Source organism: Maylandia zebra, linkage group LG5, assembly GCF_041146795.1.
Source record: "Maylandia zebra isolate NMK-2024a linkage group LG5, Mzebra_GT3a, whole genome shotgun sequence".
Taxonomy (NCBI): Eukaryota; Metazoa; Chordata; class Actinopteri; order Cichliformes; family Cichlidae; genus Maylandia; species Maylandia zebra.
Genome location: NC_135171.1, coordinates 23,870,871 through 23,896,022, shown reverse-complemented (window position 1 = coordinate 23,896,022; position 25,152 = coordinate 23,870,871). Strand labels below are relative to the sequence as shown.

Here is a 25,152-nt window from a genome sequence, read left to right as displayed (position 1 = left end):
GACATTAGACCACTGTTACAGCACGATCAGGGGGCCTATCGTGCGGTGCCCCGCGCTTCACTCGGACTTTCTGACCACGTCATGATCCACCTAATCCCCGCGTACAGACAGAAGGTGAAGCGCTCCAAACCTGTCGTGAGGACCAAAAAACTGTGGAGCAACGAGGCTGTGGAGAAGCTTCGCACGTGTTTGGAGTCTACAGACTGGGACACAATGAAGGCTGCTTCTAACAGCTTGGACGAGTTTACGGACACTGTCACCTCCTATATCCACTTCTGTGAGGACAGCATTGTGCCATCACACACCAGGGTGAGTTATAACAATGACAAACCCTGGTTTACTCCTAAACTCAAAAAGCTGTGGCTGGAAAAGAGAAAGGCGTTCAGAAGCGGAGACAGGGACTGCTACAGAGAGGCCAAGTACAGGTTCACTAAAGAAGTGGACGTTGCTAAACATCAGCACTCTGAGAAGATGCAGCAGCAGATCTCAGAGAATGACTCGGCCTCTGTGTGGAAAGGTTTTAGGAATATCACCAACTACAAGCCTAAAACCCCCCACTCCACTGATGACTTGCTCTTAGCCAACACCCTCAACGACTTTTACTGCCGTTTTGACGAGCCATCAGGCAGCCTTCACACCTCCAACGACCCCAACAATAGAGACACTTTGGACACTCATTCCCCCACCTCTCCCCCCTCCATAGAGCCATCACCACCTTCAATCACTTCACCTGCAACACCCCCCTCCTCACCCCACACAAAAGAGTATTTCACACCACCTCCTCCCACCACAACTCTTCATATTCATGAAGAAGGTGTGAGGAAGCAGTTTAAGAGTCTGAATGCTCAGAAAGCTCCCGGCCCAGACGGTGTGTCTCCTGCCACCCTCAGACACTGTGCAAACGAGCTGGCCCCAGTGTTTTCTGCATTTTCAACTCCTCACTGCAGGCATATCATGTGCCTGCCTGCTTCAAGTCCTCTACCATAATCCCTGTCCCCAAGAAACCTAGGATCACTGGACTAAATGACTACAGGCCCGTGGCTCTGACATCTGTGGTCATGAAGTCTTTTGAGCGCCTAGTTCTCTCCTACCTCAAGACCCTCACGGCCCCCCTCCTGGACCCCCTGCAGTTTGCATACAGAGCCAACAGGTCTGTAGATGACGCCATCAACATGGCCCTACACTTCATCCTGCAGCATCTGGACTCCCCAGGAACCTACGCCAGGACTTCAGCTCTGCCTTCAACACCATCCTTCCAGACCATCTCCGAGGCAAGCTTTCCCAGATGAATGTGCCTGATCCCATCTGCCGGTGGATCACTGACTTCCTGACGGACAGGAAGCAGCATGTGAGGCTGGGAAAGAATGTCTCGGACTCCCGGACCATCAGCACCGGCTCCCCTCAGGGCTGTGTTCTTTCTCCCCTGCTCTTCTCCCTGTACACCAACTGCTGCACCTCCACCCACCAGTCTGTCAAGCTAATCAAGTTTGCAGATGACACCACCGTTATTGGACTCATCTCGGACGGGGATGAGTCTGCCTACAGGAGGGAGGTTGAACGTCTGGTGTCCTGGTGCAGCCACAACAACCTGGTGCTGAATGCCCAGAAGACAGTGGAGATTGTTGTGGACTTCAGGAAGCACACAGCCCCACTCCCCCCCATCATCCTGACTGACACCCCCATCACCTCTGTGGACTCATTCCGCTTCCTGGGTACCACCATCACCCAGGACCTGAAGTGGGAGCCCACCATCACCTCCGTCATTAAGAAAGCCCAGCAGAGGATGTACTTCCTGAGGCAGCTGAAGAAATTCAACCTGCCAACACGGACGATGATGCAATTCTACACCGCAATCATCGAGTCCATCCTCACCTCCTCCATCACCGTGTGGTACGCTGGAGCCACTATCAGGGACAAACAGAGACTGCAGCGTGTTGTGCGCTCTGCTGAGAAGGTGATTGGCTGCAGCCTCCCATCTCTGCAGGACCTGTACACCTCCAGGACACTGGGGCGTGCAGCCCGGATCTCAGCTGACCCTTCTCACCCTGGACACAGTCTGTTTGACCTGCTCCCCTCAGGCAGGAGGCTCCGGTCCATTTGCACCAGAACCTCTCGCCATAAGAACAGTTTCTTCCCCTCTGCTGTTGGACACATGAACAATAACCATATGACTGTCCCCGCCACTAACACATGACCCTACGCTGTGTTCACTGCATCATTCCATGTTTGGCACTGATCACCACCTGCACTCATGTATATATCATGTATATATCTATCTATCTACTTAGCACTTTTAATTCTTATTCTCATTTTTATTTTCATGTCTATTTAAGCTTAATTTATAACAGTATTTATAACAGTATGTTTGCACTGAAGCACCGCAGCATTTTCCTAATGTTGTAAACCCGCTCAACATTTGGCAATAAAACCCTTTCTGATTCTGATTCTGATTCTGATGTTCAGAATACAGCGGCATTTTTGCCTCCATTGCTCCAGTGCTCTCTGACTTACATTGGCTGCCTATTAAATTTCGTATTGATTTTAAAGTTGTGCTGCTTACTTTCAAATGCCTAAACAACCTTGCCCCTGACTATCTCACCGACCTCCTCAGTCTCTATACTCCCGGCTATTCTTTACGATCATCTGGTCAGTTACCTCTGGCCCAGCCCAGGCACCGTCTGAAGACTAGGGGTGATCGTGCCTTTGCCTCTGTAGCACCAAAGCTCTGGAATAGTCTTCCTGCTACTGTTCGTCCCTCTGACTCCATTCAATCCTTTAAAGCACGCTTGAAAATGTACCTATTCGACCTGGCTTTTCCAACTCACTAATTCTCACCGCTCATTAATTGCTCGCTACTCATTTCTCTGGATAATCATGATTTCTCTCTATCTCTACTTACTTGCTTTTGTTTGTTCTCTATTTTAGCTTGTTTTAATGACTTACAGTTCAATGTAATCATTTACTGTTTATTCCTTACTGTGAAGCACTTTGATGTACCCTCTGGTTTTTTAAACATGCTATATAAATAAAATTGTATTGTATTGTTAATAAGATCAGTGTATATTACAACAGCAAAACACACTTGTAGTAGTTCGTTCTTGATGTTTTGTTTTTTTAGTTAAACTGGCTCCTGATGCTGTTTTTAGTTTTTGTTTTGTGTTTTTCCTTCTCATATGCAGACATGAGAGGATCAACTTTGAAATAGGGCTTACGCTATCCTCAACTATTACAAGTAAATCGCAAACCCTAATATAAATGTGATTCTCCCATAAAATCTTAAATGTCCAAACCAAAGATGCAGGAAGATTCAGAATATTCAGACTTGTATAATTTTAGAGCAAATCAGGACATACATGCCTCTTGTCATTCAGGTAACGCAGCTGTAACGCCTCAAAGCACTTTTTATTGTAAGGTAAAGACCCTACAATAATACAGAGAAAACCCCAAGAATCAAAGGATGCCCTATGAGCAAACACTTGGCAACAGTGGGAAAGAAAAACTCCCTTTTAAGGGGAAGAAACCTCCAGCAGAACCAGATTCTGGGAGGGCTGAGGGAGAATTTAAAAACACGCTTAACTGTGGACAGTGATGCTGGTATTCCACCAATTTCCAATGAGCCATGATGGTTTCTGGGTTCTTCCTGAATATCTCAAACAACTTCCTGTCATCTCAGGGTGACACTTTAGGTCTTCCTCCAGATATTTGCAAAAGTGTTAACAAAAGTGTAATGAAGATCCTGGACTCTGCAGTTTAGAAATGGTTCTACAATTCTTCTTAGATGTCCACTGAGTTCATTGGATTCCCTATCGTCCAGAGTATTGTTCAGTCCAGCGACTGGCAAAAAGAAACTTATTAGTTGTAGTCAGTTTTGATCACTAATTAGATGTCGATGGTGAACCTTCAGCACCACCTAATAAAAGATTTAAGTGCATGTTTGTGTGTGTACTATTGACCCTGTGTGGATTAGAGAAAATCCAAAATAAATTCAAAATTTTGCACCCAATTCTTGTTTTTGTTTTTTTAAATAGACATTTAAAATGTTTGCCGCACAGTATTTGACCCTGGAGAGAGCGCGAGAAAAAGCAGTTCATACAAATCATTAAAAGTCCAATATTACCATGACAGCCATTCCCATGAAGAGTGTGTGCAAACTAATAATAATAATGATAATGATGATAATGATGATAATAATGATAATAATAATAATAATAATAATAATAATAATAATTTATTTTTAACGTTATTATTACATTATATATTAATATTATTATTATTAACAATTTGCAATATGGCGGGTTGCAATGTACATGTATGTAATATTTAATGGTTATTTTGTTTACTTCTGTTTGTGGTGAACTCAAAGCAAATGTGACAACAAAAAAGCTGAACCGCATTAAGTGTATTGTCTAAATCACAGCTTGTGTAGGTGGCGGTCAATGTGGTGTGATGTGTTTCAAAATGCTGTCTAATAACCGCAGCAGTACACACAGTATGGTGTGTTGTTTGATTCATGGCTGCCTGTGCAGCAGCGGTAGCAGCAGCTGCTGGTGGTGGTGATGATGATCATGAAGCCTCGGTATCGTTTGCGCTGCTTGCTGCTGATCCGCGGCACATGCTCAGTTATGTACACCCAGGCAACTTTGAAGTCTTAGCTGTGGCTGCTGAGGTCATTGCACAGGGAAAAAAAATAGAGCGAGTCCCTCCACTACACCGCCTCCATTTTGAATAGCCATGTAATAGGGGATTCGCATAGTTTGTGTGTATCGCCCGCTGACTGCGCTGCGTAGTGTCAACAAGCCACATCCAAACATCCTTCGACATGGACGACCTGTTCAGTCCGCGGAGGTAACTTCATTAACTCGCCGCCTTCATTTACGTCGCATTATTTAGTTGTCTTGAAATGTGTGTTTTAGTGTTTCCCCGCGTTACTTTGAGAGCAGCTTGTGTGAAATAGTCGGAGTGTCAGTGGTCACGAAGTTCGTGCCTGGCTAACAAGCTAGCCAAAATAACAGCGTAACGCTACTGTCTAGTTAGCAGCTAATGGCACGGGCTTGTCAAAACGCTTTTCTGGGCACGGTTATTTCTGCAGCTATCGTGTAAATAATGTCAGTAAATTGGATTAACCTTAGGTAGAGTTTGCAAACATTTATTGAATCGGCTGTGGAATTCCCGTGAGGCATGTATTTACATGAGAGACTGCTAATCGGTGTCAAAATGTTAGGCATGCTAATGTTGATAATTATTATGGAATGCTTAGGTTAACTAGGCTGGGTAGGGTTTACTGTCAGTCTGATCTCCAAAAGTAGCACACACCGTTCTCGTAATGGTGTCCGTAGAAATTAGCAGCTCATGTATGATTGATTGACAGGGTTTTGCGATGGCTGTAGCGTCGGATTTCATTCATGTAATATAAGGAAACGTCGCTGCTCACGGCTGAGATTGGCCCACAGAGGCGGAGGGGCGGGATGTTATCGCACTGCTGAAATCACTGTGCAGTCTGTGCGAGGGAAGCTGCTCTGACAAGTTACATGCAAATATTGATCTTGTGCCTGACTACATACCGTACAGCGTTAATTACCTGTTAAATACATGTGTATGCATTTCAGACTGCAGTTAATTAATACAATTGAGTTTAATTTGCTCTGGTGTAGAAATGTAATGCTGCCTGTTTTTTGTTTTTCTTCTGTACTTTCAGGAGCCTAAACAGCACACAGGGAGAGATCAGAGTGGGGCCAAGTCATCAGGTAGCTGCTTTATTTTATTTATTTATTTTTATAAATAAACTATAATTAAGAAATGCACCAGCTACTAGACTCACTGTACAGCCAGTTCCACAAGACTTGTTGAGATTAGGAGGTGTTTTCTGAACAATGTAGCTAAACATGTGTCTTTCAAACCTGCAGGGACTTGCACAGGTTTGCAGTTTCACAACTTTTTCTTATTTGTAGGGCTGCACCAATTTGTATGATAACCACAGCTGTTTCCAGTGATTTTTTTTGTTTGTTTGTATTATCCTGCTCTTTTTGTGTGTGTATGTATATGTGTGTGTGTGTGTGTGTGTGTACATACATATACATATACATACTCAGAACAATGAGAAAGTCCAAGGAACTCAAGATCTAAGGAAAATCAATATACCTAAGTATTGGTCAGTCCAATGAGTGCTGTCAAACAAATCCTTTTTAAGGTGGCAAAGAGAAACTACCAGTTGTCAATCAAGTTAATAGGCTTCGGCTTTGTCAGCACTGCCAAGAGCCAGGTCTCTCTTGGAAATGAGATTTTTCATCTCAATGAGATATTTACCTGGATAAATAAAGGACTAATAACAAATAAATAAAAGATTTATATATTTGAGCCTGTGTGAATTAAAGAAAGATATACATGCATCCCTTGTAAATGTTTCTTTCATAGCTAATGTTACATTCCGGTTTCTTCATGGAAATCCTATTATGTAACTCAGCTTGCTAAACCTATTTGATAACCAGAAAAACCTTAAACCATTATTTACTTCATACACATGCTAATAATGTGTTTTTTGTAGCTTTTTCTTTGTAAGTTTTGCTTTTGTTGTCCCTTGTACTGATTATTTAATTGCTGTGCTTTTGGCCTTTCGTTTGTTGCACTGCAGGCCAAGCTCCCAGAGCTGCAGCCACGGCCTGCGCCTGGTTTGCAAACTCAAACAGAGAGTGAGGAGCTCATGTGGACGCCTGGGGTCAATGACTGTGACCTTCTCATGTACCTCAGAGCTGCTAGGTAAGTGGAAGTCTTGGCACCTTTTGCAAATAAAAAAAAAATTGCATGTATAAAATTTCTTCAGAAATTTACAATAACATCTAATAGTAAATAACTCAGTGCCCTTACTGAACAGCTAAATACAGATGTAACTTTTTGATTACAAAATAATCTAAAACTGTTATGTAACCTTTAATGTGTTTTGGCAGTACGTACCATTATTGGTGTAAAAATACTAAAAGGCAAAGAGAGCCAGTCTTACCGGCCCACTTTTGACACAGTCATCAGGAAAGTGTTACAGATGAGGAAGTACATGCAAAATAGAACCACGCTTGGTTTCGCTATTGTTGTTAGATAATTTCTTTTCTGGTTGGTTGCAGTAGATTTCAGTCAGTTCAGACTCTATTGTGCTTTTTGTTTTGAGTTTTTTTGCTGCGTTATGTTGAAGTTAGAAAATATTGAGGCGGTGATGCAGGGATTTAGTGAATACTGCTGTATCTAATCTGGCCTTACAGTTGCTTGTGTTGGTGGTTTGTTGGTATTCAGCATTTCAGCAACATTTTTCATTCGTCGGTACCTGTTAGTTAAAAAAAAATAGTGCTCCAATGTAGAGCTGGGCGATATAACGATATGTATCGCGATATAACTTTTACTCGATAGAGAAATTAAGCTATCGCGATAGACCTCGCCGCTCTTGTCCTCTTAAAAAAAAAAAAAAAAAAAAAAAAGGTCAGCCGATCCAAATTCAGTAGCGCAGAGCCGAACCAATCACAGCCGCAGCATCACGTCGCGTGACTTGTTACGTACAGCACAAGTGCCAAGCCGCACATGTGTTTGTTTGGGAAGCAGCCAGCAGGTAATGGAGCCAGCGCATAATGGAGGAAATGAGTGTGCCGACTAGAAAAATCAACCGAGCGTGACCGAAGAGAAAACAGATGACGGTTCCAATGCCGGAGAGATTGTCGAACGGAAGAGCCATAGAAGTTCCGTAGTGTGAAGGTATTTCGGCTATTTCAAGTCTGACAAAAAACAGAGTAGCGTGCACTGTAAATTGTGCCGAAAGCAAGTCTGCAAATACAATAAACTGGTGCATGCGTCACACTGTGCGCTACGTTATTGTTTCGGTGAAATGAATTTCTACAATACTGTTACTGTTAATTGTACTCTCTGCAGTGTTTAAATGCTTACATATACACACAGTTACTGTCCGTCCACACATACGACTCGGTTCTGCTTCTATGCCCCAGCTTTGTTTACTTTTTCCCACCGAGGCTTCTAGACTTCTGATTGGCCAACATTTCTGCACGGTTAGGAATCTAGCGCCACCTGCTGCTTTGGCATGTTCATAGCAGCGTTTTCCTTCATTTCTGCCTTTATGTGTGGACGGGATAATTTTTTTAAAACGAAAACGGAAAATCTCCGTTTTCAAAAATACCCGTGTACGTGTGGACGTAGCCTCAGTCTCTGACTGGAAGCGCTAATTCGTCATTCGGCTTTTGTCAGACTAAAGTAACTGTTAAAACTGTTTGAAAAGCTCAGCTATACAACAAGGAGAGATTGAGAATTTCCTTTTAGTTCTCAGTTTATTTGATATTGACAAAAGTTAGTCAGTTTTGTCTGTTCTTCTGTAACACAAACTAAGATTTATTTTTAGAATTAATATTTTGTTTCTAAGTGGAATTGACAATTTAGTCTGTTTCGTTTGTTCTATTTTGAAACTTAAACGCTTTAGCGGCTGCCTTTTGTGTAGTTTGCAATATTTGCCTTTATTTATCTGAGTACATCTACCCTGTTGAACTTATTATGGGAAATAAATATTTAAAAACAAGCTGCTGATTATTTCACATTTTACTTGTGAGCAACGGCACATTTAAATCTTACAAATATAGTTATTTGGCTTATATCGTGATAGATATCGTTATCGCCTGAAATGAAAAAAACATATCGTGATATGAAAAAATCTCATATCGCCCAGCTCTACTCCAATGATATAAATGTTGCTTTTCTTGCTCTTAAGCTGCATTGCTGTTCTCGCCTTTATTTTTTTGCCTGATTTATTAAATATCATGTAAGCAGGCAACATAGGAAAAGTAATGTCAAACTAAGAAAGGGTAAAGGTACCCCTTCAGCATTGGTTTCACTTGTTAACATAAATACTTCTGTTTATTTTCAAGGAGCATGGCGGCATTTGCAGGGATGTGTGATGGTGGATCCACAGAGGATGGATGTTTAGCAGCCTCCCGTGATGACACCACACTCAATGCTCTGAACATGGTATGAGGCACAACTTGAGTCATATTATTATTTTCCAGCATCATTTATTGCAGATGTATTAAAATCCACAATTTTTATTTTAGCTTCATGCAAGTCACTATGATGCAGCAAAAGCTCTCCAGCGTCTTGTTAAGAAGCCTCTGCCAAAACTTATTGAAAAGTGTTGGTCGGGAGACGACGTGGTGAGAGCCTTTTTTTTTTTTTTTTTTTTTTTTTTTTTTAGTTATATTGCATTAAAGGTTTTTTAGATCTTTGTGCAAGCTTATACAATTTCTAAAGGGTTTAAATATATGTAACACATTTAGTATTTGCGGGTAGTGTAGATGTATTTTGTTTTATTATTATTTGGGCAGTTTGCCTGCATCTTAAATGGTTCTTCAGATAGAATCTAATATGATGCATCTCTGCAGTAGCATTGCGTCTGTAACAGCTACATGTTTTAAAAAGCAGATCACTAGTTTTACAAGGTAAATCAATTGCATGTTTATTGAAAGCTCCTGTTTGTAATAGTGTTCTGCCTGAATATCATTCAATTTGTTTTGCCTTCTGTTGCTCCCTACAGAAACGCTTCATCAAAGGCTTGAGACAATATGGCAAAAATTTCTTCCGCATTCGGAAAGACTTTCTCCCCAGCAAAAAGACTGTAATTTCACATTATGCTTTTGCAGACAAAGCAATTTATAATGATTGTAACATGTCACTGTTGTCACATCTTTGATCAGAAAGCCATAACATGACAGTCATAACATGACTATCTGTGTTCTTGTCATCAGGGAGAACTGATCACTTTCTATTACCACTGGAAGAAAACACCAGAGGCCGCAGGAACCAGAGCTTACCGACAGCAGCGCAGGCAGCCGTCCTCTCGCAAAGCAAAAACCCGATCTGCAGCTTCTCCTTTGAACGCACAGTCTCGAAATTATTCAGGTAATCCTCATAAGCTTCTTTGGAAAGGTGTCCCCAAGTCTGTTGAATGGAGGGGTAATTGTAAAATCCAGAGGTTTGGCAGTCCTATGAGCTGGACTTTGTGTTGGTCTAAGCTGTTTTTGGCATGTTTGTTTGTTTTCTTGTAGTGGATGCAAGTTCTGCCAGTGATGATGATCTTGATAGTGAAGACAGTGAACAGGAAAGCAAGAGTTGCAGTCATTGTGGCACAACAAGTGAGTTTTAGTTTTAGAACAGTGGCTAAAAGCTGATAAAGAAAGCTGTTTTTAAACAGTTAACAGTGAAACTTGTACCTAAAGCCATTTTTCTTGTTACAGCTTCTAAGGATTGGCACCAGGGTGGGAGAGGCAACCCTTTGCTGTGTACAAGTTGTCGTACTTATGAAAACAAACACGGATGTCTGCCGTCAGCCCCAAAGTCAGGAAGCGCTCCGTTCATGTTTAAACCTGTTAAAGTGGAGGAAGAAGTGAACAGCAAGCATGCCATGAGGACACGGCGTAGCAGAGCACCTGTAAGCGTGAGGCTGGCAGATCAGCCACACACTCACTATTACCAATGACATTAGATTACAATTAAATTCGATTTCATAGCTTTAAGTCTTGCTTCACCTCTTTGCAGGTTTTGCGAGTAAGGGATACTTGTCATCCTTGTTTTGGGTTTTAACAATATTAAATGTGTGTTCTGTTTTGTTTTTAAAGCAGTTATCATCGTTACGAAGTGGCCACAGAAGGCTTACAGGCTCCCCGACCAGTGAGGATCAGCAGTCCAGTAACCAGCCCTCCCCGAGTGGATCCATCTCCAATTCTTTGAGATCGTCTTCCACAGATACTAAGAATGAATCCACAAAGAAAACAAACAAGGTAGAGCATGATTACCTATTCGTATACTTGTTGGACCTGTTTGGAATTATCTTGTGATACTAGCTTGGTTGTTTGTGGGTCACTTTGGTTGCTGCCAAACAGTGGAGTGTGGGTTTCTTTTCTTTTTTTTTTTTTCTTTTTGCCTTGACAACCACATAATTTTTCAGGAAAAAGACTAGATGTTACGGTCCCTGATAATGCATTGCTTTAAATGGAGAGAGTCTTAAGGGATGGCTGTGATGAGGAAAGGCAGCCCAGAAACTTTACCTGCAGCACACATCGTTGTGTGCCTCAACTTTCGGTCTTTTAACAAAGCTAATATTTAAACAGCTGTGTGCACAGCATTACGATGTGTGTATAGTTCTGTCGGTTGGAGTCATCTAATTTGTGGAGAGTAATGACATTTTTGTCCTCTGCAGAGGATAAAAGAGGAGGTCACGTCACAAAAGTCAGCAAAACGTGTACGGGAAAGTGCTGCTCAGGAGCCCGATGAGCCTGAGAAAGTAACACCTAAAAGGCCAAAGACACAGGTGAGAGCACATGAGCACTTATTGCAAACTAAAGCTGCAGTAACACTTTTATGATGATCCTCATCATTTTTGTAATGGTAAAAATGGTAATTGGCCTGTATTTGTATAGCGCTTTTTACTAGTCCCTAAGGACCCCAAAGCGCTTTACACATCCAGTCATCCACCCATTCACACACTGGTGATGGCAAGCTACATTGTAGCCACAGCCACCCTGGGGCGCACTGACAGAGGCGAGGCTGCCAGACATTGGCGCCACCGGGCCCTCTGACCACCACCAGTAGGCAACGGGTGAAGTGTCTTGCCCAAGGACCCAACGACCGAGACTGTCCAAGCCGGGGCTCGAACCAGCAACCTTCCAATTACAAGGCGAACTCCCAACTCTTGAGCCACGATCGCCCCATAATATCTAAAGAAAACCTGTTGTTATTCAGTATATATAAAAACACAGTTACTGTAGACATGAATTCACTTTTAAGTACAATATGAACCAGGCTTTTTGGTGTGTGTGTGTGTGTGTGTGCGTGCGTGTGTGTGCGTGTGTGTTCCTCCAGGATCCACAGAGCTCGCGTTCAGAGGGTGAGGCTGAGGTTGAGGAGGAAAGCTCTTCAGAGAGTCGCAGTGCTCAGGACGATGGCAGCAGTGACACCAAAGACATCGATCAAGACAACCGAAGCTCTTCTCCTAGCATTCCCAGCCCTCAGCAGGGCAACGAGAGTGATTCTGACTCATCTGCCCAGCCCAACGGTGTTCCATCAGAGCCGGTTGCCCCCACTGCTGTGTTAGCTGACACACCGGTCCCCCAAGCCCTCCCCTCACAGCCTATCACTCCCCAGCTACTGCAAAGCATACCCTCTGCAGACCCAGCTCAGAGCCCCCCTCCTCCCTCTCCAGATCCCCCTCAGGCCGCCACTGGCCAGTCAGCTGCCACAGTAGGCACAAATAGCCGTGCACAGCCCACCCCTCACTGTATTTCCGGTCCACCTGCTCTGCCATCATCATTGGAACAGGAGTCTCCTGTTCCTCCAGCATTTCAGATCCCATCCACTCTCAACTCTGCGCAGCCTTTGCAGCTGCATGGTCCATCACCTTTGCCCCCCCAACGACCCCCATCCTTCTTTAGGGATGGTCAGCTCCACCAGCCTCCTCTTCCTGGTCCTCAAGTCAAGCCTCCTCCCACTACTCCTATTCCACCTTCACACAAACAGCTTCCCCATCAGTCTGCTACACCTTTCCCCCAGATGCCCTCTAATCTTCCGCCGCCTCCTGCTCTAAAGCCTCTCAATTCCTTGCCCAACCAGCATCCTCCAGGTGCTCCCCCTCCCCCTCTTCAGCTTATGCCACAACCTTTGCCTGTGCATTCACTTCCAAGCCAGCTTCCAGTGATCTCTCAGGTGCAGACAAACTCTGGAAAAAACATGACTTCCTCTTACTCACCTGCTGCAGCCTCACACCCCCTCACCTCTGTAACACCCGCTGCTATTGGCCCTGTACCGAGCCTCCAGCCATCATTCCAATCTCTTCCTCTGAGACCTTCGTCTGGCAGCGCTGCAGGAGGTTCGCAAGTTCAGGTTAAAGAGGAGCCTCTTGATGAGATGGAGGAGGCTGAGAGCCCACCGTCTCCACCTCGAAGCCCCTCACCAGAGCCAACCATTGTCAACATGGCAAGTCATGCCAGTCAGTCTGCACGGTATGTTTTTGTTTGTTTGTTTGTTGCAAAAAACAATCCAGGTTTTACTTGACAGGTGCAGTAAAATCACCTGAGAAATGTCAGTCCAGCATTTTTTCTCCTTTTAAAAGATGTTTTGACCTGTGAGAAAAATATGTTTCCCTTTCGCGTTCAGCACTTCTGTCTGAGAAATGTCTGAGAACAATAAAGTATATCTCATCTTTACTCAGCTGAGAAATTCTCCACTAGGCTCATTATCTCCTCTCTGAACTTGCTTGTCTGATATTTTTTGTCCTGGGCAATCAGTGAACAGTGAATTTTTACCAGTCACAATACAATAGCTGGTATTGTTTTCATCTTTTCAGTGTGTTTGTGTCAGCAGATAGCATCACAACTCAGTATGATGCACTTGTTAAACTATGCAGGAGCGTAGCTGAGATAAAAATCAAAGTCCAGTGCAAAGGGTGTGTGAGAGTCTGTGTGATGTAAGTCTCTGTGATCTCAAGATGGCAGTATTTTTTCTTAAGTTTTATATTTTATTGTTCTTTACACCAATTCTTGAAGCTTTAAACAAACAGATGTGTGAGAGCAATGACACCTAAAAGAGTAAAAGTATTGGAGCAGAGTCAAAGAGCTGAGCAATGCAGCTGAAATGGACTGTAGACTGTGGTGGTAATTTTATGTATCAATACAAGTCACACTTTTCATATACAAGTAGTCATGGGAACTACTGTTACAGTAGCTGCTTTAACCGTGGGCCAGTTTGCAGCACATTTTGCTTTTCCACCAAATTGACTGGATGTATTTCTGTTTGTCTCCGGTCAAAATTTAGATTTTGATATTATTAATTTGTTGTAAAGCGTGACAAAAAAAATTGAAAACACAATAATTGGCAGGATAATAAACTCACACCAACCCCTCAGCTAGTCTGGAAGTTCACACAAAATGATTCATTCTTCGACTAGAACTTAAGTTGATCCAAAATGCCCTTCAAATGTTTCACCAGGCTTTTAAATCTGCCTGAAGTCTGTCTGAAGCTCTTTGTATTGGGAGACTTAGATCAAAATCATAACGTTTACTTTTATTTTCATTTCCAGATAAGTGATGGACGTAAGGCAATCAAACAATGAGCATAAACAATGTTGTAATACTGGTTCTTGATAAAGTTTCTTAATAGCTGAGAGTAATTTAATAAACATACATAAATGAGTTTCAGGTTAAGTGAAGAAAAATCTCAATGCTTCATTTAAAGAACCATCTAAAAATAGATATTTTTGCAAGCAAATCAACATTAAATGAAAGTGTTGTTTAAATTTCATTAGACTTTGCGTCTATAATATAAAAGCTAAACTTTTTGAATGATTCGTAATGCAGTTTTGTGCATATGAAGCTGATACTCAGTGCTCATAAATGCATATCTGTTAAATATTTCAGGTTTATCAAGCACTTGGATCGTGGCTACAACTCGTGTGCCAGGACAGACCTTTTCTTTACTCCACTGCCATCCTCCAAGCTGGCCAAGAAAAGAGAGGAAGCTGTGGAAAAGGCCAGGAGAGAAGCTGAGCTCAGTGCTCGACAAGAACGGGAAAGGGAGAAGGACAGAGAGAGAGAGCGAGAAAGGGAGGCCGACAGAAGTGCTGTAAGTGCAATATTCTTTTAATTTCATTTTTCCCCTTTTTGTTACATAAAACATGTCAACAGTTATCTCTCATTTGCTTACAGAGAGCATCCAGCTCCTCTCATGACAGTCGTATGAGTGAAGCTCAAATGGTGGCTCAAGGCCACGGACGCCCCTCCTTTGAGCAGCCGCCCACCACAGTAGCAGCCGTTCCTCCCTACATTGGCCCAGACACACCTGCCCTGCGCACCCTAAGCGAATACGCCCGACCCCATGTCATGTCTCCCACCAACCGCAACCATCCTTTCTATGTGTCCCTGACCCCTGGTGACCCTTTGCTGGCCTATCACATGCCTGGCCTGTACAGTGCTGAGCCTAGCCTCAGAGAGCGTGAGCTGAGGAACCTCAGAGAGAGGGAGTTACGCGAGAGGATGAAGCCTGGCTTTGAGGTCAAACCCCCAGACCTGGAAACCTTGCACCCTGCTGCAAACCCTATGGAGCACTTTGCAAGACATGGGCCATTAGGTCTTCCTCACATACCTGGGCCCCCACATCCCTTTGCGCCGTTCCATCCTGGGCTGAACCACCTAGAGCGTGAAAGAATGGTGTTAGCGGCACCTCAGCTGCGCCCGGAGCTGACTTACGCTGAGCGACTCACTGCAGAGCGGCTTCACGCTGAGAGGATGGCTTCAGTGGCGACTGATCCTGCTGCCAGGCTGCAGATGCTTAATGTTACACCCCATCATCACCAACACTCTCACATTCACTCCCACCTCCACCTGCACCAACAGGACCCCCTCGGTCAAGGTGAAGTTAATTATTCAGCAGTATTCAACATATCAAGGTCTTAATATTACTTTAGCTTTTTACAATAGGTCTTTCTTTTTTCTTCAAACAGGTTCAAGCCCTCATCCACTAGTGGATCCTCTGGCAACAGGACCACGTTTGGCCCGATTCCCTTTCCCTGCAGGCCCAATCCCCAACCCTTTACTTAGCGATCTTCCTCATGATCATGAGATGCTGCGCCACCCACTATTTGGTTTGTAGTCTTTAATGTACTTAGTCACAGACCACATCTTGACTCATTTCTAAATTCCACTGGTTCACTGTGACCTTGTTTAAATTTGAAAAGGAGCAGCGTATCCACGAGAGCTGCAGGGCCCAATTCCTCCGATGTCTGCAGCTCATCAGCTTCAGGCCATGCATGCTCAGTCTGCAGAGCTGCAGAGGATGGCAATGGAGCAGCAGTGGCTGCACGGGCATCACCTGCATGGAGGCCCTCTACCAGGTCAGGAGGATTATTACAGGTGAGCTCTCTCTATTCGGTCACTTTAGTAATTTGAATAATAAAATTCTCTATCTGAATTCATGTTTGACCATTTAACTGCGCAAGGTACAAATTGAAATTGTACTTTTCAGTGATACTTTTACATCATTTGCCAAAATGTCCAACATGCAGTCAACACTGCTCAGGGAAACTCATGTCAGTTGTTACACGTCATTGCACCATCTAACTCTTTTTCTGTTTGTCAAAAGCCGTCTGAAGAAAGAAGGTGACAAGCCATCTTGAGTCCAAGGAGGTGCATGCCCTGAAACTCTAAACTTTTACCCAATACTGTGTACTTTTGAAACTGTAAGAGAATATTTTGTGTCATTTTTGTTTGTTTTAATATATTTTAGAAAAATATTTGTGGATCTCTATGTGCATTCCTTGTTCAGCACTTAATGCGACTGTCAAAGTCCGTCTGAGATTTTCATATCACTAGAAAATTTATACTACTTTATTATTATAATATTCAACACTGATAATAATAGCATTATTAATAATAATATTATTATTCTGACTCTTATGTGAGATTTAAAGTGACTCTAAAAAACTTGTTTGTTATGCAGTCACTTAAATGAGCTAAAATTCAGCTCTTATAAAGGATATGAAAACAGACTGACTTTGGTGTCAACTATAACTATCTCTGTAATGATTTCTAAAAGATTTCCTTGTACAGAATGACATTTAAATCGATGTGTGGATGATTGTAATAACCTAGCATGACTCAGTCTTCAGTTTTCACCAAACTAGAGTAGCGAGTTGCATTGTGATGTTTAGCCTTTGAAAGCATAGTAGAGGTTGTATGTACTCCTAAATCTGCTAAATATTTGTTTAAATCCGAAAGTTTTATATATCAAGATATCTTTTCACACTATAACCGAAGCTTTTATTCATTCATTTTTGAGATTGTACCTATATGAGCGAGTTGATATAACAGTAGTTGTGAACACTCGACCCTTGATCCAGCACAAAAGTAAGTCATAAGCTAAAAACAGTATATAGTATTATTAGTTGCAGTGACTAGAATCGGACCATGATCTGTCTTTACAGACAGTGTTTTAATTGATTTTATTAGGAAAGCGTATTTACAGTTTTAATGAGAACAACTTAATTGGATCGAAACTTCAGCTTGAACATTTTTAAAAAGAACTGCCCAAATTCAGTATTTATGTGACATGATATGAAAGTGTATCCATGACATATTTATTTCAATAAATATTTCTGAATTGACACCATGTCCTATTTGCACTTCCTGCTCTTCCTTTTTCCCAAAGAGACACTAAAAGTGTAGTTGAAATACTCACTTTGGTTAAGGCAGTTAATTCTCTTACTGTGTTCCCTCAGACACGTTCTAGGGAGTTGGCACGTTATAATCCATCTAGAGCCAATCCGGTGTGTCACAAAATTGCCAATCTCGCATACAGCTCCACCAGGGCTGATGTGCATGTGTGAAAATGTCTTAGTAGAACCATTCTGCAGCTAATTTTACATTTCTGGAGGTTATGAAGTTCAGCTTGTGTTCAGACAGAGGAAAAGGCTCTCATTCTTGATTTGATTGCATTTAATCGTTTGTGGCACTAAAAGCAAATCACATGAAGTGTTTTGACAACAACCATTTACATGAAAATCTTTGAACAAAATTGTCATTTCACAAGAGCAACAAGATAAATTTGAGACACTAATACCAACTAAACATATAAATTGTTGTCTTTTGTGTTTTGTTGAAGGTACTAATGAGAAATTTGTTTAGCTTGAAATTTGTACACCTGCAGGATGTGACATCATCATAGGAGATCTTGCGCTGACTTTTTAATAATTTTAAACCAACATCTCCCCACTTGTGCCTCTGTGCCCCCCTACCTGATAACGGAACCAAGAAGAAAACAAACAAATTTGACACTAAACCAGTTTATTTATTTTAATTTACCCAGGATTTTCCACAATAATAAGCTGAGTTAACCTTATTCAGCTGAATCTGAATAATTTCATCTTGTAGAAAATGTTTGAAAAATGCCAGAGCCCCTCTAAACACCTCTTAAATCACACAGACGTGACTTTGTCTTAAGATTCTCTCAAACAAAGACATTTGCGAGCCACTGTTTGTATTCAAAGCTTTTCTGTCAACTATTTAACCTTTCCCTCCAACATACAGCAAAATACATATGAGACATCTACAGCAAAACCTTTCTTCCTCCACACAGACAACCACTTACACTCTCCATCTGGTCGAAATTAAGCTGCTCTGACATTATGCAGCTGTGTGTTTTAGGACAACAAGACATTCAAAGTGGAAGGTGGTGAGCAAATCTAAAATGTCTAGTTATGGTCCTTGTATCAACTCAGGCCTACCCAGAAGTGACACACTGAAGTTAATAAAACGTTAAAATGCCTGATATCGCTGTAAAATCTCTGCTTTGTGGCTCTAAACTGCATTGTTGTTCTTTCACACTGAAGCTATAAATCCTGAATATCTTTGTCACATACTGTCCATACTTGACCTAAAAATTGCACCAGAACAACTGAGGCTGGAAACAACTTTCATCTCTCTCAATTCATGCCGGGCTGCAGCTTTAAACTTTGTGTATGTACTTTAACTGTAGACATTTTGCAAAATATAAATACAGTGGATTTCTTTTTATCCATGGACCCAAGTGAGAATGGCTGGAAGTAGTTTGTTTTGTATGTACATATCAGAATTCAAGTTGAGGATTCCTCTTCTTCACATACTGCCGCAGGTACCGGATAGCTGATAGTGCACTCAGATTTGCTAGTAGAGCTGAAAAGGATTTCCATGGTTATTTTGAATTTCAACTTTTCATGTTTGATCACCTAGTACACAAACATGTGACAGGGAAAATGTTTAATGTTTTAAGGCAAAAGTTATTTTCCTTACTAAAATTGGCAAAACTTCATAATAAAGCCTACAACTAAAGATGCAATTCTCTAGTAACTAAATGGAATTTCAGTGTATTTGATTTGAAAATCGAATGTGATTAAATTTGCCTACAAATACTTAAAAGTAGGTACACTAGAATAAGGGGGTACAAGTCAAGTGTTTAAAGGAAAAAAATAAATAATTAGACTGTAAATAACGTAAGTAATTTATAGTTCAAGAGTAATTGTAAGTATTGCATAACTTCAGGTATGTTACAGGGAAAAACTAATAATTATATTGTAAATAAATGTAAGTAATGCCTAGGTACTTTTATGTATTGCTTAAATTTTGGGTAGCTTACAGAAAAGGAGACACACATGATACTATAAGTAATTTAAAGTACTTCATAATAAATTTTAAGTACAAAACGATATCTCCCCATACGTTCCCTTTACGTTGTAAGTACACTGTACTTTTTGGGGTGCGGGTCATATTATGAAGTTGATTAACTTTGCCTCACTTTCAACAATGTTACAGGAAAAGAGACACAATTTGTACTGTAAGTGATTTAAAGTACTGCATAAGTAATTTTTAGTAGTGTGCAATTTAATTGTAATTTTTGAAACAAACCATATTTCCCCATCTTACATCATAAGTACTTTTTAGGGCACGGGCCATATTATGAAGTGGATCAATCTTGCGCCTTTTATTTTACCAATATAAATATAATAAGGTCTGTTCTTTCTTACCAACTTACATAAAAAAATAAAAACATGATTTTTTATAATCACAATTCAAACATAACTATCAAAATGAGTGTACAGTGTCTTCTTATCTATATGTGGCTCAGGCGATTAGAGGATCATAAGGGGGTCCTTTTGTCCCTCTGTGGGGGGATACTCCCACTAGGTTTATATCTGGGACTCTCCACCATTTGACCTTAGAACTGAAGAAGCTTCTCGGATGAGAGGTGAAACGTCTTCAAGTAACTTAAAGAAGTCCAGACGCTTTTCTTTGCAAGCTCCTTTGACTCTTATCTATATAGTACCTTAGAGTTGAGCCTCTCCATAACATCGCCTGTGCCCCAAGAGTAAGGTGTACTTGATGGAAGATGGGAAAATAATTTATTTTTCTACAAAAATACCAAAAACTACTAATCACTTAAAATTTGCCTATTCAGTACTTTCAAAATTAACTACTGAAAAGGGTGCCCAATCATAAATTGTTACCCTAAATTTTATCAGGAAACATAGCAAAGTAATGGAAAAAAACATCACGACTGACTATGACTGATAGACGAACATAAATTCAGAAATGATCATACCTGCTTTCCAGGCATCAGCAGCCTCTGGATCAGAGGATCTTAGTACCCAGGAGGCAAAGGCAATGCAGACTAAACACATGTCTGACTGCTTCAGTGTGGAGAAGATGCCCTGGTGTCCTGTAAGGGCAAAAAGTGAAATTAAATATGTTGCATTTTTACATTTATGTCTCCTGATTTTACGTAAGCTCATGTTTACTTGTTGTCTGTATAGTTTCCAAAATGAAATGCTGCTCTTCTAGCTCTCTAAACAGCTGCGAGGAAGCCGGGGAGACCCTTCCCACACTCAGCACCGGTGCCCCTGGATCTTCTCTCCTGCTGGGTATCTTCTCGAAGTCAACCGGAAACACCCAGTCACCAGATCCTCTGCACCATATGCTCCCTTTATCATGGAAGTGAATTTTTCTTATCGGCAGTAAACTTTTCCAGCTGGCAGATCCACCCACGGCTGCTTCTACTGTGGATCCATGTTGGTGGGCCTGAATGAAAGAATGGGACACAATTCTCAGGGGAGAGATGTCATCCACTTCATCAGAGTTTGCACTCAAGAAAACATTGAGTGCAAACCCACTGCCCACCTTGGGCAGTGTGAGTTCTCTGACGGTAGGATGAGAACAAGAGAAAATGGGGATGGGTTTCTCCTCGTTGCAGTGAAGAGGAGAGAAAGACATTTCATCTCTACATGAACAAAGAGCATAGTCAAAGACAGGAGGCATGGAGATGTCTTTTGGATCATAAACAGTGAAGTGCCTGGAGTCAGAGTTTACTTTATCCTCTGTGAAAAAGTATTCAAACACCTCTGGGTAAGATATTTGGTAATCAAGAAAGTCTGTGCTGGATAGAAAAGACAGAGGAATTTGTGTTCCCAGGCTGTCACTTAGTTTAAAAGCAGTGTTTTCTGCCAAAGACTGACATCTGCTAAAAAACAGACTACTTTCATCACTACCAAGTAAAGCAGGCAAAGATGCATTCTCTCTGTTGAGAGTTTGTATATTCTGCATACTTTTACTTTTGGTTAACTGTCTAGGCAATGCAAGTGTGCTTGAGGTCAAAGTGTGGGGCTTCTGACTGTCAAAACACTGCCCTGCAAAGTCCTCTAAAGGCACAGGCGTCTCTCTGCCTTCGGAGCATGTGGACTCATCGTTTGAGAAGAATGGAGAGTCACTCCTGCTGTGCTTGTTTTTTCTGTGAGGGTCAGGGCTGGGGTTCCTGCTGGGGCCAACAAACTGCCAGTACTCCTCTTCAAAATCTGAGGTGGAAAACTCACAGCTTGATTGGTCTGGCTTAGATTCGTCAGCCTGCGTAAAATAGTCCGAGTCTGCTGTGTCTGAAATATCCATGGGAGTGCTGCAAGACAAATTATACTCCACAGTGTCAACCAGAGGGTCATGATTTGTTGGGGATTCATCTACATTTGGTGTCGTGGCTTCTCCTGTTTCTATAGGTGATGAGCCTCTATTCATTCTGAGCTGCAAAATGTCATTTATTGTCAATTTTTCCATTTCATCCCAAAAAGCAGAGATGGCGTACACGGGTCGACTGTGACCCTCAGCTTTGGCATATGTTTCTGGGCAGTCTTCCTCAGAGCAAGGTTTTACTGTTACATCAGGAACACAGAGAGGGGAGGGCTGTTCTTCCTTAGAGAAACCAGGTACTGAAAGATTGATTTGATGTCTTTGGGCTCCAGGTGTGTCCAAGAGTATCAAGCAGTGTGTTTCATTTTCACATGGGGGGATATGATCTGGCATGCTTGTATTTCTTTGGTTGGCAGATGGATGCATCGGGGAAGGCACAGCGCCGGTAGCTTCATAAATTTTACAGCTGGCAGCTGACACATTGGTGGAAAAAGAAGAATGCATTTGTCCGTCCTGTGTAGAGTCAGCATCTTTTTTTTGGCAGCCGGATGTCAAAGATAACGAGCGGCACATTTCTGGGTGTTGAGGAGGATGCTGAGTTTCCTCCACTGATTCAGCTGCTGACAAATAGCTTTCTGAATCATAACTGTAAACGGAGAGGAACTCAGCACTGTCTTCAAGCTCATCGCACTCCTCATTCTCCATCTGTGAATGCGTGAGTGGGTCTCGTGCCATCAAAGCTGAGCTGTCTGGTTCACTTTTGCTTCTCTTCATCATCGGCTTAAGAATATTTTGTTTGAGTGATGGAAAATTGTCTTCTTCATCAGATATTAAAGCCGCTTGTGATGATTCTGAAATGACTCCTACCTCCACGTTGTGTTCATAACTTGGGTTGCTGCCTGATTTTTGGTTTTGGTTTGATTTAGATTCCCTTCTTGCCTGAGATGCAGGTTTATTTTTATTCATCTCTAACTTTACACCACTTTCAGGTGAGTTCTCCTGAGTAGCGTTGCACGCATGACGTCTCTCAAAGGGTTTTTTTTGTCTTCGTTTTTTTTTTACAGCGGTGGGACGTGCTCGCCATCGTGCGGGATTATCGTTCACTGTCACAAACCAGCGTTCCTTCTCTGCTCTTGCAGAAACACTCCTTACATCTTCGTTTACAGCCCTCTCTGTCGTGTCTGGCTCATTCACATTTAATCCTGTTTGGTGACAAGAAAGCGGTTCACTCTCTGGCTGCACTTCTCCATCTTTTGTCAGATGTTCTGATTTATTCAGTAGCTCAGTTTGCAGAGTGTTTGTAGCGCTGTAACCCGTCTCCTCTGGGACTGGTGCAGGACATTTAGGATATGCTTCAGAGTCCTCTTCAGATTTTGTTGCAGCATCCTCCGGCTGATTAAGTGGCACTGACAAATTAGAGCTTTCTTCTTCGGTGCATTCTGCTGTGTTGCTTGTATCTCCATCTTTGTCATTATCAGGATTCTGCTGTGAGTCTTGCTGGCTTTGGCTGACAGCTGAGCTTAGGTTTCCCGAATCCTCTGAATCTGTGAGACTGGCATCATCAAGGCAGGCAAGTGAAGGCTGCTGCAGACTGCACTCCTCACTCTCCTCATAGAAGCTTGTCCAGTCATCCTCTGCAATGTGAATACTGTGATCTAAATCATCCATTCTGACAATTCACATGCTCCTCAATCTAAAAAAAAGAAGAATATATATTTATACTTAAACGGATTTTTTTTTTTTTTTTTTTTTTGCATAAGCTTAACTAAAGTGGCCTTGAGTGATGCATAACAATCCATTCTTGGTATCTTTGGTAGCAGATATGGTTACGTCAACACATTTGAGTTAAATATAGAGCATGTGCATTTGTCTTAGGCTTAACATTGCTTATAATCACCTGTCATTAAAGGAAGCCATTGTGTAGAGGGCAAAGCTTTCTCAGATCAAAGTTTGATGAATGAGCGAGACTTCAGAGTGGCAAAGTAACACCAAAGCACCTTAGTCACAAGCTCCATAACAAACCCCAAAATACTCCAGGGCCCTGATCTTTGAAAACAGGTCATATAATCTGATATGAAAACAAATCAGCTGCCCAGTGTCAGGGAACAACGTATGAACTTAACAAACATCTACATTGGGTTTGTTTTGCCTTTTCAACATAGGGAAAATCTCAAAAATGATTATGATAGGCCTCAATGTGTCAAACACAATACATTTGCCATTTTCTGCGGTTTTGTTTAAGTAACAGTAAAATACCATTAGTATTACTTTTTTGTCCTAATTAATATTATCAGAATATAAACTATTGTGGGTCAATACTGCAAAATATCTTACCAGCAGTATCCATAACCACGAGCTGTATAACCACACTATATTATGTTAAATGTGCTTTAGTAAAATATGCAGAGGCTTACCTGATGCAGATTTATTTATTTATTTTTTAAATCATCCAATTTTCGAGGTAGCTTTGCGTTTTCCTGCAGGAATAGTTAAGCTACGATGTCCATCTGCCCTTGCATATGTCAGACTGGGCCCTTGCACTCAGATGTTATAAATAGAGTAGTATGTCCTGTCACATGTAGCTCCTGGTGCAAACGTCCTTCCCTCGACTGCCAGACACGAGACATTCCAGCACCCCAAAATATTAACCCTGATAATAATAACAGCAATATAAGTTCTATTATTACATTAAAACACGACAGAAATCCAAACATTTTTACTGTCATTCATAAACACATGCATTTATTTTCCAAAAAACAAAATCTTTTCATAAAAACTTTCATAAAATGTCTTTTATCTTGAAAATTATTTTTAAAATTCTTCCTTCGATTGTATCGGCAACATTTAGGAAATGATAGTGTTCTTGTTTGATCGATTTCTTAAATTTTTGTTGGCTGTAACGTCAGCAGTCTTGTTTTTTGCAGTTTTCACATCTGTAGATACTTCTAACAACTTTTTGTGAAAAACGGGTCAGGGTTTCACCAAAAATGAAAATGAGTAAAAACTACCAAAACTTTTACCCTAAATTTTGTATGGATCACCTTGAAACAACAACAAAATACTAGGTCTTGGGGTCACGAGCACCTAGGATGGCAAAGCATTTGACCTTAACCTTCACTGTTAACGTCCAAGGTCAAAGGTGACCTTGAAAAGAAATGCCAAGACATCATATCAAGTAATATATCGCATTAAAAGAGTTGCACAACACACATATTTTTTCAGTATGACACCCTGTGGCATCACACTAAAAATCATTAAGTTTCACAAAATCACCCACTGCACGAACATATGTTAACATCTGACAGATTAAAGATTTTACAGTTTGTAGAAAAAAAAAACTTCAGTCATATGGAATAGGAATGTTTGTAAAGAATAAGATGATCATAAAATACACTTCCAATAATGCCTCAAGGTCATAGGCCACACAAATTAGGAAAAAGCTGAAGTTATCATGTTTAATAAAAGGTTGACATCAGCATGTTGTAAAAAAAAAAAAAACATCGTAAAGTTGTAGTACAGCCTTTGCCCTTCAGGGGGATTTGCACTCTCTGAGATTGTTATAGATTGTATATTGTTTAAAGTTTTTCTCTGTGGTTTTGCTTTCTCTGTATTATTTTAATAGTATAAATATTGTCAATGTTATAAATAA

The 25,152-nt window shown here is 41.4% G+C and overlaps 2 protein-coding genes across 5 annotated transcripts; one reads left to right on the top strand and one right to left on the bottom strand.

Moving 5' to 3' along the window:
- Window positions 1-4,541: 4,541 nt before the first annotated feature.
- rereb (arginine-glutamic acid dipeptide (RE) repeats b) lies at window positions 4,542-17,182 on the top strand. 4 transcript variants are annotated; one of them, XM_014412930.3, is made up of 17 exons: window positions 4,542-4,845; window positions 5,696-5,744; window positions 6,629-6,753; window positions 8,907-9,006; window positions 9,090-9,188; window positions 9,569-9,649; window positions 9,780-9,933; window positions 10,080-10,166; window positions 10,269-10,462; window positions 10,653-10,811; window positions 11,231-11,341; window positions 11,893-13,028; window positions 14,442-14,646; window positions 14,730-15,432; window positions 15,524-15,664; window positions 15,758-15,932; window positions 16,162-17,182. In XM_014412930.3, exons 1-17 carry the CDS (start codon window positions 4,820-4,822, stop codon window positions 16,193-16,195), a joined length of 3,579 nt encoding a protein of 1,192 aa, XP_014268416.2. In that variant the 5' UTR covers window positions 4,542-4,819; the 3' UTR covers window positions 16,196-17,182. The 4 variants fall into 4 exon arrangements, with proteins under 4 accessions (XP_014268416.2, XP_014268417.2, XP_014268415.2 ...); XM_014412931.3 differs by having other exon boundaries at window positions 10,650-10,811; window positions 15,764-15,932; XM_014412929.3 differs by having other exon boundaries at window positions 4,544-4,845; window positions 10,650-10,811.
- A 9-nt stretch (window positions 17,183-17,191) lies between these two features.
- perm1b (PPARGC1 and ESRR induced regulator, muscle 1b) lies at window positions 17,192-24,030 on the bottom strand. The gene is made up of 4 exons (XM_004548523.4): window positions 23,918-24,030; window positions 20,348-23,196; window positions 20,152-20,268; window positions 17,192-18,728 (listed from the first exon to the last, which is right to left on the bottom strand). Exons 2-4 carry the CDS (start codon window positions 23,169-23,171, stop codon window positions 18,643-18,645), a joined length of 3,027 nt encoding a protein of 1,008 aa, XP_004548580.2. The 5' UTR covers window positions 23,172-23,196; window positions 23,918-24,030; the 3' UTR covers window positions 17,192-18,642.
- Between the last annotated feature and the right edge of the window lie 1,122 nt (window positions 24,031-25,152).